General features: G+C 42.8%; 1 protein-coding gene across 1 annotated transcript in view; it reads right to left on the bottom strand.

Moving 5' to 3' along the window:
- Positions 1–12,500, bottom strand: part of LOC130370457 (voltage-dependent calcium channel subunit alpha-2/delta-3-like) — a 135,901-nt gene that overhangs the window by 72,998 nt on the left and 50,403 nt on the right. Inside the window, exons 5-8 of the mRNA XM_056576394.1 lie at positions 10,508–10,639; positions 8,231–8,442; positions 5,736–5,810; positions 1–51 (exon numbers count right to left, since the gene is read on the bottom strand). The exon at positions 1–51 is cut by the window's left edge and continues 39 nt beyond it. Coding sequence (XP_056432369.1) covers positions 1–51; positions 5,736–5,810; positions 8,231–8,442; positions 10,508–10,639 — 470 coding nt within the window. The remainder of the gene's footprint in view (positions 52–5,735; positions 5,811–8,230; positions 8,443–10,507; positions 10,640–12,500) is intronic.

Below are 12,500 nucleotides of genomic sequence, written 5' to 3' on the forward strand. Positions count from 1 at the left end.
CAGCATGCCGATGCCTTTAGCAAACAGTTTGTCCAGACGCAATCGGAAGTACTGAGGAAACATTGGGGAGAGATACGGCCCTGTTATACAGGCACACCACACAATAACAAGGACCAGATTATCTAAATAACTCTGGGTCATAGAGGGGAATCCATTGGGTAAGAAAAGGTATAAAACAGATGAAGACAGTAGTGGAAAGATGAAAACTCTGATCGGCAGGAAATACGTGTACTGCAGGTACAATGACGAAAGATATTTGTTATTATACAAGGTACAACCATTATCTTTCATTTTACCTCTTATGTGGATTTTGATGAGAATAATGGGTTCAGTTTCAGGTTATACTTCACTAACAGATGCATTTTGCCACAGGCTCATGTTGACTAAAAACAAGCCCATTATCAATCAGTGATCTGATATTAAAACACCTTTTCAATTTGACCTCTCAACCTACGCAACTGTTTGTCTGTGTGTGCGTATGTGTGTGTGTGTGTGTGTGGGGGGGGGGTGTGTGTGTCTGTGTGCATGCGTATGTGTGGGTCCATGCTGGTGTGCATATTGTTGGTGGTATTTAAATTACATGTGTGGCAATCGTACAAATGTACGGAGCCCCTCTGGTGACATCTGGGAAAAAAATATATATCTGTTTGCCCGACTTAGTGATCTGTTTGCATGACTTGATAATCTGTGGCCACAATTTAATAAATTGCGGGAACGAGATAATTAATTTGTGGCCACAGTTTAATAATTTGTGGGAACAAGATAATTAATTTGTGGCCACAGTTTAATAATTTGAAGGAACAAGATAATTATTTTGTGGCCACAGTTTAATAATTTGAGTGTGGCTGTGTTGTCTATTGTCGCAGCAGGGGTTAGACGCATGTCGGCTATGGACAAGATATAAGAGATATCGTTCTATTTTAACCTCGGAATGAATTACAATGACATGCTAAAGTCACTTTCTGTTAGGCAAGGAGTTATGATAAGTAAGAGGCACTTAATTAGGCTGCTAAAAATGCACGGGTACAGCCGAAGACAATATGATGACCTCGGTGACGAGATAGACTTTATCATGCAACAGCTGAAGGGAAATGGAAACCTGCAAGGATACAGATGGATGTACAGAAAATGCATGAAATTATTAATTATCATTTGGCATCCTTGCAAATGATAATTATATCTGGCATACCGATTCATATGATAAATGAAAACCATATGGAATCTGCATCAATGGTTGCATAGACAGCTTTTCCCGTAAAATAATTTGGCTTAAAGCGGCATACACCAGCAGTGATCCACATGTCATTGGAGGCTACTTTATGGAGGCCTAGAGGAGGTCGTTGCTGGTGTAGCTGTCAAAACGAGGTCCATCCTCTATCACGTCACCGAGGTCATCATATTGTCTTCGGCTGTACCCGTGCATTTTTAGCAGCCTAATTAAGTGCCTCTTACTTATTATAACCCCTTGCCTAACAGCAAGTGACTTTAGAATGTTATTGTAATTCATTCCGAGGTTAAAATAGAACGACATGCGTCTAACCCCTGCTGCAACAATAGACAACCAAAACATAAAACACAACATAAGTATCTCGTTCCCACGAATTATTAAACTGTGGCCACAAAATAATTATCTTGTTCCCACAAATTATGTGGGAACGGTGGCGGGGAACGGCATCAACGGTGGCCACAAATTAGTTATCTCGTTCCCCTCATTTATTAAATTGTGGCCACAGATTATCAAGTCATGCAAACAGATCACTAAGTCGGGCAAACAGATACATATTTTTTTCCCAGATGTCACCAGAGGGGCTCCGTACAAATGAGACATTATCTCTCGCCTGAGATAAATTGAGATTGTTGCCAGCAAGCTTACAGGTCCTGTCTGACTGTTTCTTTATTCACTGTGGTTAGGATGAACACACAGACAGAGACAGAGACAGAGACAGAGACAGAGGGAGAGAGAGAGAGAGAGAGAGAGAGAGAGAGAGAGAGAGAGAGAGAGAGACAGAGAGAGAGAGAGAGAGACAGAGACAGAGACAGAGACAGATACAGAGACAGATACAGAGACAGATACAGAGATAGTCTTTTAGTTTTGTGTGTGTGTGTGTGTGTGTGTGTGTGTGTGTGTGTGTGTGTGTGTGTGTGTGTGTGTGTGTGTGTGTGTGTGTGTGTGTGTGTGTGTGTGTGTGTGTGTGTGTGTGTGTGTGTGTGTATGTGTGTGTGTGTGTGTGTGTTTATCCAAGCCAGTGTCTGAAGTTGTCTGTTGAGATCGAGGTAATTTGTCTGACACAGCAGGCAGTATTCACAGCGGTACATAAATGCAGGGTTTGAGGGATGAATGATTGTGCTTGTGATACGTGTGTGTGTGTGTGTGTGTGTGTGTGTGTGTGTGTGTGTGTGTGTGTGTGTGTGTGTGTGTATGTGCAAGACAGTGTGTGTAAGTGTGTGTTAAATAGGATACCTTCTTAGCTGGATCCATATTCATATGAGATACAATTATAATAAATAGAGCAAACCATTATTTACATAGTAATTGCATTCCGATAGAAACCAGAAGAAGGCAGACTGAATTAATAACATCACATTTGTTTTTCTGTCAATCATCCGCAGTGACCCATATTAATTAACAACAATTAAGTTTCATAGACCGTTTATTCATCCTTGCAAACACGAAGATACAAAATAGCTGCTAGAGTGGCAACACATGCAATGGTGTTTTGTTAAGAGTTTCATACTCTTAGGCAGAGGTCTTCAACAGGGGGTCCGCGACCACTAGGGGGTCCGCGGAGGTACTGCTGGGGGGCCGCGAAAGTTTTGGTTGATTAGACTATTTTTTTATATCCCCCCCGCAATTTTTCCACAAATTGAAATGTCTTTAAATACACATTAACATGAATCCACACACTAGCCGCGTTTACATGGACAGTTTTGAGCCGATTTCTAATCGGAATAGATCTATTCCTATCATGTGATCCGAAGGCCATTTACAAAAGTGGTAAGCGTACGTTCGTATGTCATCCCGCGCACACCTGACACATCAGGACTGGCTGCGACATTTTTATGCATTTGATTTTAATGAAAGCCCAGCAGGAGAGAGCTTTTCTCTGCCTGCTCCTTCAATTAAGAAGAAGGACAGCACAGCGACTCGTCCGGTCTTTATATCTACCCCCTCTTCCGCCGCAAACAATACGTCTTTGGATGAGAGTGCGCAGCCAAGACTGTTGGGAGAGAGAGAGAGAGTACTGCTATGTAAGGGATAATGTACAGAACGCCGGCTATTATCGGGAAAATAAGCGATCAGCAGAGAAATAGTCCACCAAAGACGTTGACGACGCTTAGCAACTGGACACGCTGGGGTTGATAAGTTACCGGACTATTGCGAAGTGATAAGAAAGACACTAACAAACATCACTAATTTTCGTTTCCACATTTATGTTTTAAAAATGTCTATTTGAATAGCTTTTATGCATGATTACATGCAATTGACAGACATTGTTGATCTTGGCAGGTATCAGTTTATTATGTTATGTTATGTTATGTTATGTTATGTTATGTTATGTTATGTTATGTTATGTTATGTTATGTTATGTTATGTTATGTTATGTTATGTTTATGAAAGGCAGTGGCATGGCCACCCTACTCGCTGTACCTTGCACATGTTTAAAATAAAAACATGTATATATGAACCTGGGTATTATTTGAATATCTTAGTATTGAATGCAAAATAGCAAGGTACATTTACACATGGCACTATAGGACCATTTTAATATAAAACACAATTTTACACAATATATAAGAAGGGGGTCCCCGCTCCATCTCTCCAGCAGTTTGGGGGTCCTTGGCCTGGAAAACATTGAAGACCCCTGCTCTAAGGTACCCCACCTTTGAGAATGCAATTGTCTGCACATACCGGTAATTAAGAAATCATGTTTTACGTGTGTGTGTCTATGTCTAGTTTGAACACCGCTGGAAAAAAGGGTCTAGCTCTGAGAGAAAATTTCCTATACATGAAAAATAAAAATAAATTAATTATCAACTGAAAACAAACACCACAATACGTCTGTTTAAATTTAGCACATGTGTACATTAAGGACAAAACAATATCGTACCTTGCTTAATTTCATCCACCAAAAATCTCTCAGTACAATATCAAAAGTTTTGTCAAACTGTGTGGGTGCGGAAACTACAGATAAAACTGTAAATTTCCTACCTCTAGCAATTAAACAGCATATGTGTCTCGTTCAATTCTCTTTGTTTACTGGCTGTCTGTATTGTGCAACAACCGCTCTGCATGCGAGGCCTATGTAAATCAGAGCACAGAGGAGATGAATTCCGCAGCCTGGTACCTGATTACACCCCACTCTGCTCAGACGTCTGTCGTCAGGGCTAATCAGCCAAATAACTGAGCGAGACGGTCTGGTGGTAATTTTGTGTCTGTGCTTGCCTGCACATCTGTGCATTCGTGTACGTGCTTCCTGGTGTGTGAGTGTGAGTGTGAGTGTGTGTGTGTGTATGTGTGTGTGTGTGTGTGTGTGTGTGTGTGTGTGTGTGTGTGTGTGTGTGTGTGTGTGTGTGTGTGTGTGTGTGGGTGTGTGTGTGTACGTGCGTGCGTGTGTGCGTGCGTGTGTATGTGTGCAAGGAGCGTGTGTGCGTGTGTGTGTGCAAGACTTGTGTGTGCATGTGTGTGCATGCGTGGTGTGCTTGCGTGTGTGTGTGTGTGTGTGTGTGTGTGTGTGTGTGTGTGTGTGTGTGTGTGTGTGTGTGTGTGTGTGTGTGTGTGTGTGTGTGTGTGTGTGTGTGTGTGCATGTGTGTGCATGCGTGGTGTGCTTGCATGTGTGTGTGTGTGTGTGTGTGTGTGTGTGTGTGTGTGTGTGTGTGTGTGTGTGTGTGTGTGTGTGTGTGTGTGTGTGTGTGTGTGTGTGTGTGTGTATGTGTGTTTGTGCACGTGATCCACACTGAAGCACCCAAAGCACTCAAACAACAAAGGGCAGATCATACCCAGCATAGTGCAGACTTGTCCGGCTGATTGCGGCTAGCCTTATCCCCAACTATCTGCTGCCCCTTGAGAAACCGGGCATGGAAGACCCCTGCCTTCCATGCCCGGCCCTTAGTGATGAGTATAACTAGGAGAAGCTAGTGTCGTCTTCTGGTGGTGGCTGCCCACACCACAGACAGCAATCACGTTCGCAGTAACATTATCCACCATCATTATACACACAACGCACAATATCTGTCTGCATCCACCGTGGTAGACAAAAACAAAAAAATAAATGCTTGTGAATCAATCAAAATTCAAATATGCTTATTTTTCCCCCTAATGATGAACATTAGCAAACCCCCTGGGTTGCTTGGAACATATAACCCGTGGCCTCTGATGAAGATTGATGAGAGGGAATAAAGGTTAATCTGGGGATAGGAGGTTTAATTTTTAAAAGGGATCTAAAAATAGGACCAATACATGACAGAAAAGACAGATGGAGTTTTATAAGGCTGAGAAAGTACAAATGAATATTGGGAACTGGGAAATGCAGCATCCACACAGCTTGAAATATCAGGGGAAATCTTAATGAAAATGTAGGGCCAACCGACACAAGCAGGAAATACAGAAATGGTTACACTTTTTTCGTCTGACAAAAAGCCTTGCCTGTCACTCAAACGATTAACCTTCCTTTGGAAAAAGTGATACGGAGTTAAGGCCAACTTGCAGGAGAAAGACTCAGGAAAGATGACTTACGTCCTTGTTGGTGACGTCTGCTTGGACCAGAGTTCCATTCAGACATTTCTCCACGTAATGCAGCTCTTCATTATACTGCAATGGAAAAAGACATTATAATCACTGAGAAATCCGTAATAAGTTTGAGTCGCAATTCATGCACACACTTCCACACTGACTCACTTGTGTCTGTAAATGAATGAAAATATAGAGAGAGAAACAAAAGGCCTAAGCACAAATTCAACACCTGACAGTTTCTGATAAGACCAACCACAAATAAACCTTGAAAGAAAATCCACGGTTACAGCTCTCTTTTTGGTGTGATTGTGTGTGTTTGTTGATACATGTATATGGAAAATAATCCTCAATATATGCCATGATTCTTCTCACAAGTGTGGGGATGCTGAGAAGAGAAGGTCGTCAAAGTGAGGGATTATTCCATGACGGAGTGTTCCATTATCTAAAAATAATGCACGACTCAGGGCTCAGAACCTTCGCAGGGTTTGCCTCCCCAAACTGCATTATTTTTAGATAACAGCGCACCTAGGAGTGGATTATCCCGCTTAAACCACAGCCACCTGCGAGAAAGCTAAAATATAAGGTGTTAGGTACATAGTTTTGGAAGATTTTGCCTAAAAATATTAACTTTTAGCTTGCTCAATGTGTTGTGGTCCTGGAAACACAAATGATCAGACTAAATACAAATACCTGTGTGGGTCTAACTAATGCCTAGAACCCAATCAGTAAGACTCCATACTCCATACTTACCTTACTACTCATCTCAGAGACCTGACAATGTAAAGGCTTTGTCAACATATTTGAGACCGTACGATTTATAAATCGTGCATGTAAATACACAGAAAGGCTCAACCTTGTTGTGACCAATAATATTTTTTCACAGTGATATTTAGCAACTATGTTGCACCATGTCAGCGAACCAACTAGTAACTTTCGTGGAAGTGTTTGTCCTTTCGAAAGTGGAGTTCTTTATTTCTGCAGTTAACTGCTGGTATGTTGTGAGTTACCAGGGTCTTATAGCTCATAGAACATTGCCTTAAGGAAAATGTGGGCATTAGATTACAGTGGTGATGAGAATCTACCTGTTAACTGAAATAATCACCTCTCCCCACTACGATGTTCACTGGCCCTGGTATAACAGAATAAAAAAACTCTATTGTGCCTCATTGTTTAAATGTCCATTCCCTATGACTGCTATCACACAGATGTAATTAGGTCATACAGAATAATAATAAGAAAAAGTGGAAGCAGAAAATTTAAGGTGATTTGATTTGGAACAGCATCAAACAGAGCTGTAGCGTGAGCTCATATAAATATATAATTAATGAAACCCCCAAACACACGACACACACACGACACACGCACACAAACACTTGCACACACAAACACACTATGAAGCATTTCATCCAACTAAGATGTGATAACAATGGTTTGGGGGCCTGAGGCGGGATCCAATCACAGCGTTCCTCTTTGCATTTCAAATACTCACCCAGCTGACTGCTAATTAGTTGTGAGCGTGACAGGGAATAGAGCTGATCCGTTTCAGCACTCAGCACCATGGTACTTTTTGTTATTTGTGTATGCTTGTGGGTCAATGTCTGTCTGTCTCTGCAGTTTTGTGTTTGTCTGTGTGTGTGTGTGAGTGTGTGTGCATGTGTGTGTGTGTGTGTGTGTGTGTGTGTGTGTGTGTGTGTGTGTGTGTGTGTGTGTGTGTGTGTGTGTGTGTGTGTGTGTGTGTGTGTGTGTGTGTGTGTGTGTGAGAGCTGTGTGTGTGTGTGTGTGTGTGTGTGTGTGTGTGTGTGTGTGTGTGTGTGTGTGTGTGTATGTGTGTGTGTGTGTATGTGTGTGTGTGTGTGTGTGTGTGTGTGTGTGTGTGTGTGTGTGTGTGTGTGTGTGTGTGTGTGTGTGTGTGTGTGTGTGTGTGTGTGTGTGTGTGTGTGTGTGCGTACATGTTTGTGTGTATGTGTGTGTTAAGCTTCCCGGACACATATAGTGTATAAGGCTACTGTGTTTGGCACATGTCATATACAACATCGCTCTTTATAACGCACATACGCAACAAAGGTACTAAAAAACAATCACAAAGTTGCTTTGGGCCGTAACCATGACGATATCATAAGATCTCAAAGTGGTCGAATTCCCTCTGCAACTGTGGGTTCGCTGGCTCTTTGAACTGTAATGGTATTATTAAGTACTCGCATCGGCAAGAACCCAAATGTAAGCACTTGTACAAGGTCTGAGAAAAAGGGGAATTGTTGCATGTGTATGTGTATGTATGTGTGTGTCCATGTGTGACATTGCAAAACACCATCACAATCACACACAGACACACACATGTACACACACACACACACACACACACACACACACACACACACACACACACACATACACACACACACACACACGTACACACACGTACACACACACAAACACACACACACACAAACTGACTGACTGACAGGCCCAGTGAGTGCGTCCCTAGTGGCTGCACTCACTGCGATGATGTTGAAGAAGTCGTCGTCGCCCAGCGTGTCCAGGATGGATGAGACGGTCTGCCGGGCGATGGTCAGCCTCAGCCCCTTCATGCTGCCGCTGACGTCCACCAGGATAACCACGTTCTTTGGGGAGGTGGCTGCCTGGATGTACCACTTCCGGTTGCGACAGTCGAACGCGATCACCCCGTGCTCGTCAGGCTTCCATTTGATCCCTTGAGCCCCAGGAGAGAAAGATAGAAGATAAATAGAAGTATAAGGCAGTGAGGCAAGAGGGAGATGGCAGGTTAGTGTCACTTAGGGATGCACTGACATGACATTATTTGGCTGATCCCGATATTAAAGGAGGCATATCATACCACCAGGTGTGAGTGTGATTAGCCATTACAAGCCGTTTTGAAAATCGGCCTCTTCTGACATCACAAGTGGGCATGTCCACCTAGATGTATGACGGAGAGATGAGCAAAGTTTGCCACAGTCCACTGAGTAGGCTGGTAGACTGATCTATCCTGCACACATCCAGGTGGACACGCCCACTTGTGATGTCAGAAGAGGCCAAATTTAAAAAAACGGCTTGTGACGGCTAATCACACTCTCACCTGGTGGTATAATATGTTACCTTTAATAAGATGCGATCAGTCAATAACCGATGTGATACGAATATTAATCTTTTTTTGTCATGACGTCATGGTATCATGATGTCATCTCCATCTCCATTTTTTTAAAAACACAGCATCATTTCCACACACGCAGTTCATATCGGCCATTAAGATTGTCTATTTCCCCTGCAATTCATCCATACAAACACCCTGGCAGCTCGGGCCCTGTGCAGCCGGGGCCAATCAACTACTGCATCCCTAGTGTGTTTTTCTGTATTTATTGTTAGTTGTTTAAAAGTCTCCGTTCAGATCAAAAGAGTCACTTAGAAAACATTTCCTTGCTAATTTTGCTAATCCGGATCTTATCTTGGAGGGTTTGCTTGGAGGGTCTGGATAAAAGCTTCAATAAATAATGAGACCTCATAAGTCCTGAGGCATCTGTTTGATCGGTGGCATTTGTAAGAAAAGCCTGCATTTCGAAAACCAAACCTCTTGTATGGCTGAATATTTGCATTCTCTTTGCATGTCTTCACTGCTCGCAAGTCGGATGACAGCTCTTAGAAGCTTTTTTATTGTTTTCCTAATTACCTCTGATGTGTTATCCCAGGTGATCAACAATTCATTCTGAAGTGGCCAATACAAGAAGCCACAAACAGAGTTTAAGGTAGGATTGGATAATCATCAATCTTCAAAATAGTTCTTTGTCATTTAGCACATCTCAAAGAACTGTACTTCTTTGTTAAGAACTGTAAATGAAAAAGTCAATATGATTGAAGAATAAAGAGCAAACGCAAAGAAACTCCCTTCCTATGGCTTCAAAGCCACGACCCCAAGCACTTTTGCAGGTGAAAATCAAGTGGGATGTCATCGGTCATGCTTAAGGCCTTCTGTTAACGTCTACTTAAGAGTTAATTTATTCAATCCTACTCTTCCATTGTTTTCTAACCTCAGCAGATTTCCCTTCCTCACCTGTCATTTGTTTCTGTACGCCCTCTCTTCTCTCCTTCTATCACCTCTCTCCACTCCCCTCTCTCCCTCCCTTCTCCCCTCTCAGCCGGTACTCTCTCTGTCTCTGCCTGCCTCTGGTTTGCAGCTGCCAATCACGGTGACTGAACACTCCCACACGCCCTTCAATCCGCCTCAGGGAGCAAGCTACTGCCAAGTTAATTAGAAACACACACCCTGCCACAAGCTGAGAGCGGCATGCGCACGCGCACACACACACACACACACGCGCACACACACACACACACACACACACACACACACACACACACACACACACACACACACACACACACACACACACACACACACACACACACACACACACACACACACACACACACACACACAAACACTCATACAAACACTCATACATACACCCACACACACATCCAGCCACAAGCTGAAAGACACACACACACACACACACACACACACACACACACACACACACACACACACACACACACACACACACACACACACACACACACACACACACACACACACACACACACACACAAACACTCATACATACACCCACACACACATCCAGCCACAAGCTGAAAGACACACACACACACACACACACACACACACACACACACACACACACACACACACACACATACACCCACGTTTAACACCAAAATACATAAAAGGCTCATACACTTACCTGGGTATTGTCTGAAGAAGCCTTTGGCACTGCCAAAGTACTGCCATATGAGCGATGGGTCCTTCTCAAAGTTATCCACAAACACTTTGTTTAAGGCCTCCGACCAATACACTCCGTTGACTATTGCTGAGTCTAGGTAATGGAGGAAGAGCATAAGACAGAGAAAGAGAAAAAGGAGAGCCAGGTTTATGATGATACTGAAGGTTTCTTGGAATAGGCCATAGTCATCACGCTGCGGTATTGGGGAAACAACACTTTGGCCTTTGATCCAACTGTGCATCGCCGCACACGGAAACAGAAACACTGTCAACGCCTATTCATCCCACAGAGATAACGGATGAAACGATAGCAGATAGACATAGAGGTGCAGGATAGAAGAGAGGATTAGAGAGCGACAGGGAGGGAATGGATATGGGAGAGATCTGGATGAATGCCTCACAAAACGTGGGAGAGCACGATAGCCGGGAGATTTCATTCCACAGGATTAAAGATTGAGTGAGTGTCATTGTTTCATGGGGTGTAAGATCAACTAGCTAGTCTGGACCTTGGAAAAATATTGATAGATATCTATATACATCTATCCATAGATGTATATAGCAGGTCATTCATAAATAGCAATTACAAATGTGTGTCTGTTGGCATAAAAAATGGACAGTATATACGGTCACCATAGTATTCTACTAGAACAGACTACGATACGACGAGGCAAGGAGAAATTGTTCCTATTGCAATGAAATTGCATATAGGAAACATGGTTAGCTGAAATCCACTGCTTGGACCGTGTGCTTACTGCTTGTCCATTTTTATCAAGATTAAAAAAATAAATTAAAAAAAACTTGAATGTGCAATAGCCCATGCTCAGTACAGGCTAATGCTTATCTCGGATCCAGCAGTCCTACTATGGTATGGCAGAACCTCTGGGGGGAGTCGGGAACCAACAACTGAAAGGGGCGGAGATACGTCTATTTCCATGTTCCGAGATATTCTACCGAAGAACACTAATTTGCATGAGTGGATAAAGCTTTCAGAGGGGATTTTAATAAGTCCATTTCAAAAATGGCCAGGCGCGCCGTGTCAATTTGGAACCTTTATAAAGAATCTTTCCCTAAGAACGATGGAGTATTAGATGTTTTTATCTGTTAGAAATTTACTAGGGAAGGCTGCTGGCTGCCGATTACGAGTTTACAGATCCCATTTTTCCAGCAGTATGATCAGTCGGATACAAATATGAAACGAAAGAAGAGAAACTACAGCTTTATCACACTTAAGACGATTAATCTAAAGTGTGATTTGTGAGACTAGGCTAGAATATCTGTTGAGCGTAACTCAAAGGCATACTTGTGGAGTTCCAACGACTGACATGTCTCGGGCTACTCCCCTATGGTAATAAAGATACATCACGGTATCTAACTTGACAGTCCTTTATTTCTCAGTGAATTGGAAGCAATGGACAGACATAATGATTCAACTTCAAACCACAGACAGTAAAACCTTTTGTAAATAGTTAGGAAACATGGATAAGTGTGGTGTATGTGTTCACGACCCAGTGGTCTGAGTAGGGATATTGTTTCTAATAGCTGTGTAAATAATACACTAGCGGGCGTTGCTTAGCTAAAACACTCGCAACAATACCTTGTACAGAAATCATACACCGTCCAGTCAAGCTACAACGTCATCTCAACGTTGAGAAATCAACTATTTCACCTTTTACCAAAAGCAAACTAAACAGTTGTATTGCAATGTTCTGTTCTCCCTCTATACCAGATCTCTGGGCTCTGTAATTACATCACACAGCTTTTCCTATCACTGCTACGCTGATGACACTCAGCTATTTCTCTCTTTCCCCTCATCTGACAAATCCCCTGATTGCAACACGCATATCTGAATGTCTGGCAGACGTCAGCACCTGGACAACTGCCCATCACCTGAGGCTTAACCTCAACAAGACTGAGCTCCTCCTAATGCCAGGGAAAGATTGCCCACACATGGACTT

This window comes from Gadus chalcogrammus, chromosome 1, assembly GCF_026213295.1.
Source record: "Gadus chalcogrammus isolate NIFS_2021 chromosome 1, NIFS_Gcha_1.0, whole genome shotgun sequence".
NCBI lineage: Eukaryota > Metazoa > Chordata > Actinopteri > Gadiformes > Gadidae > Gadus > Gadus chalcogrammus.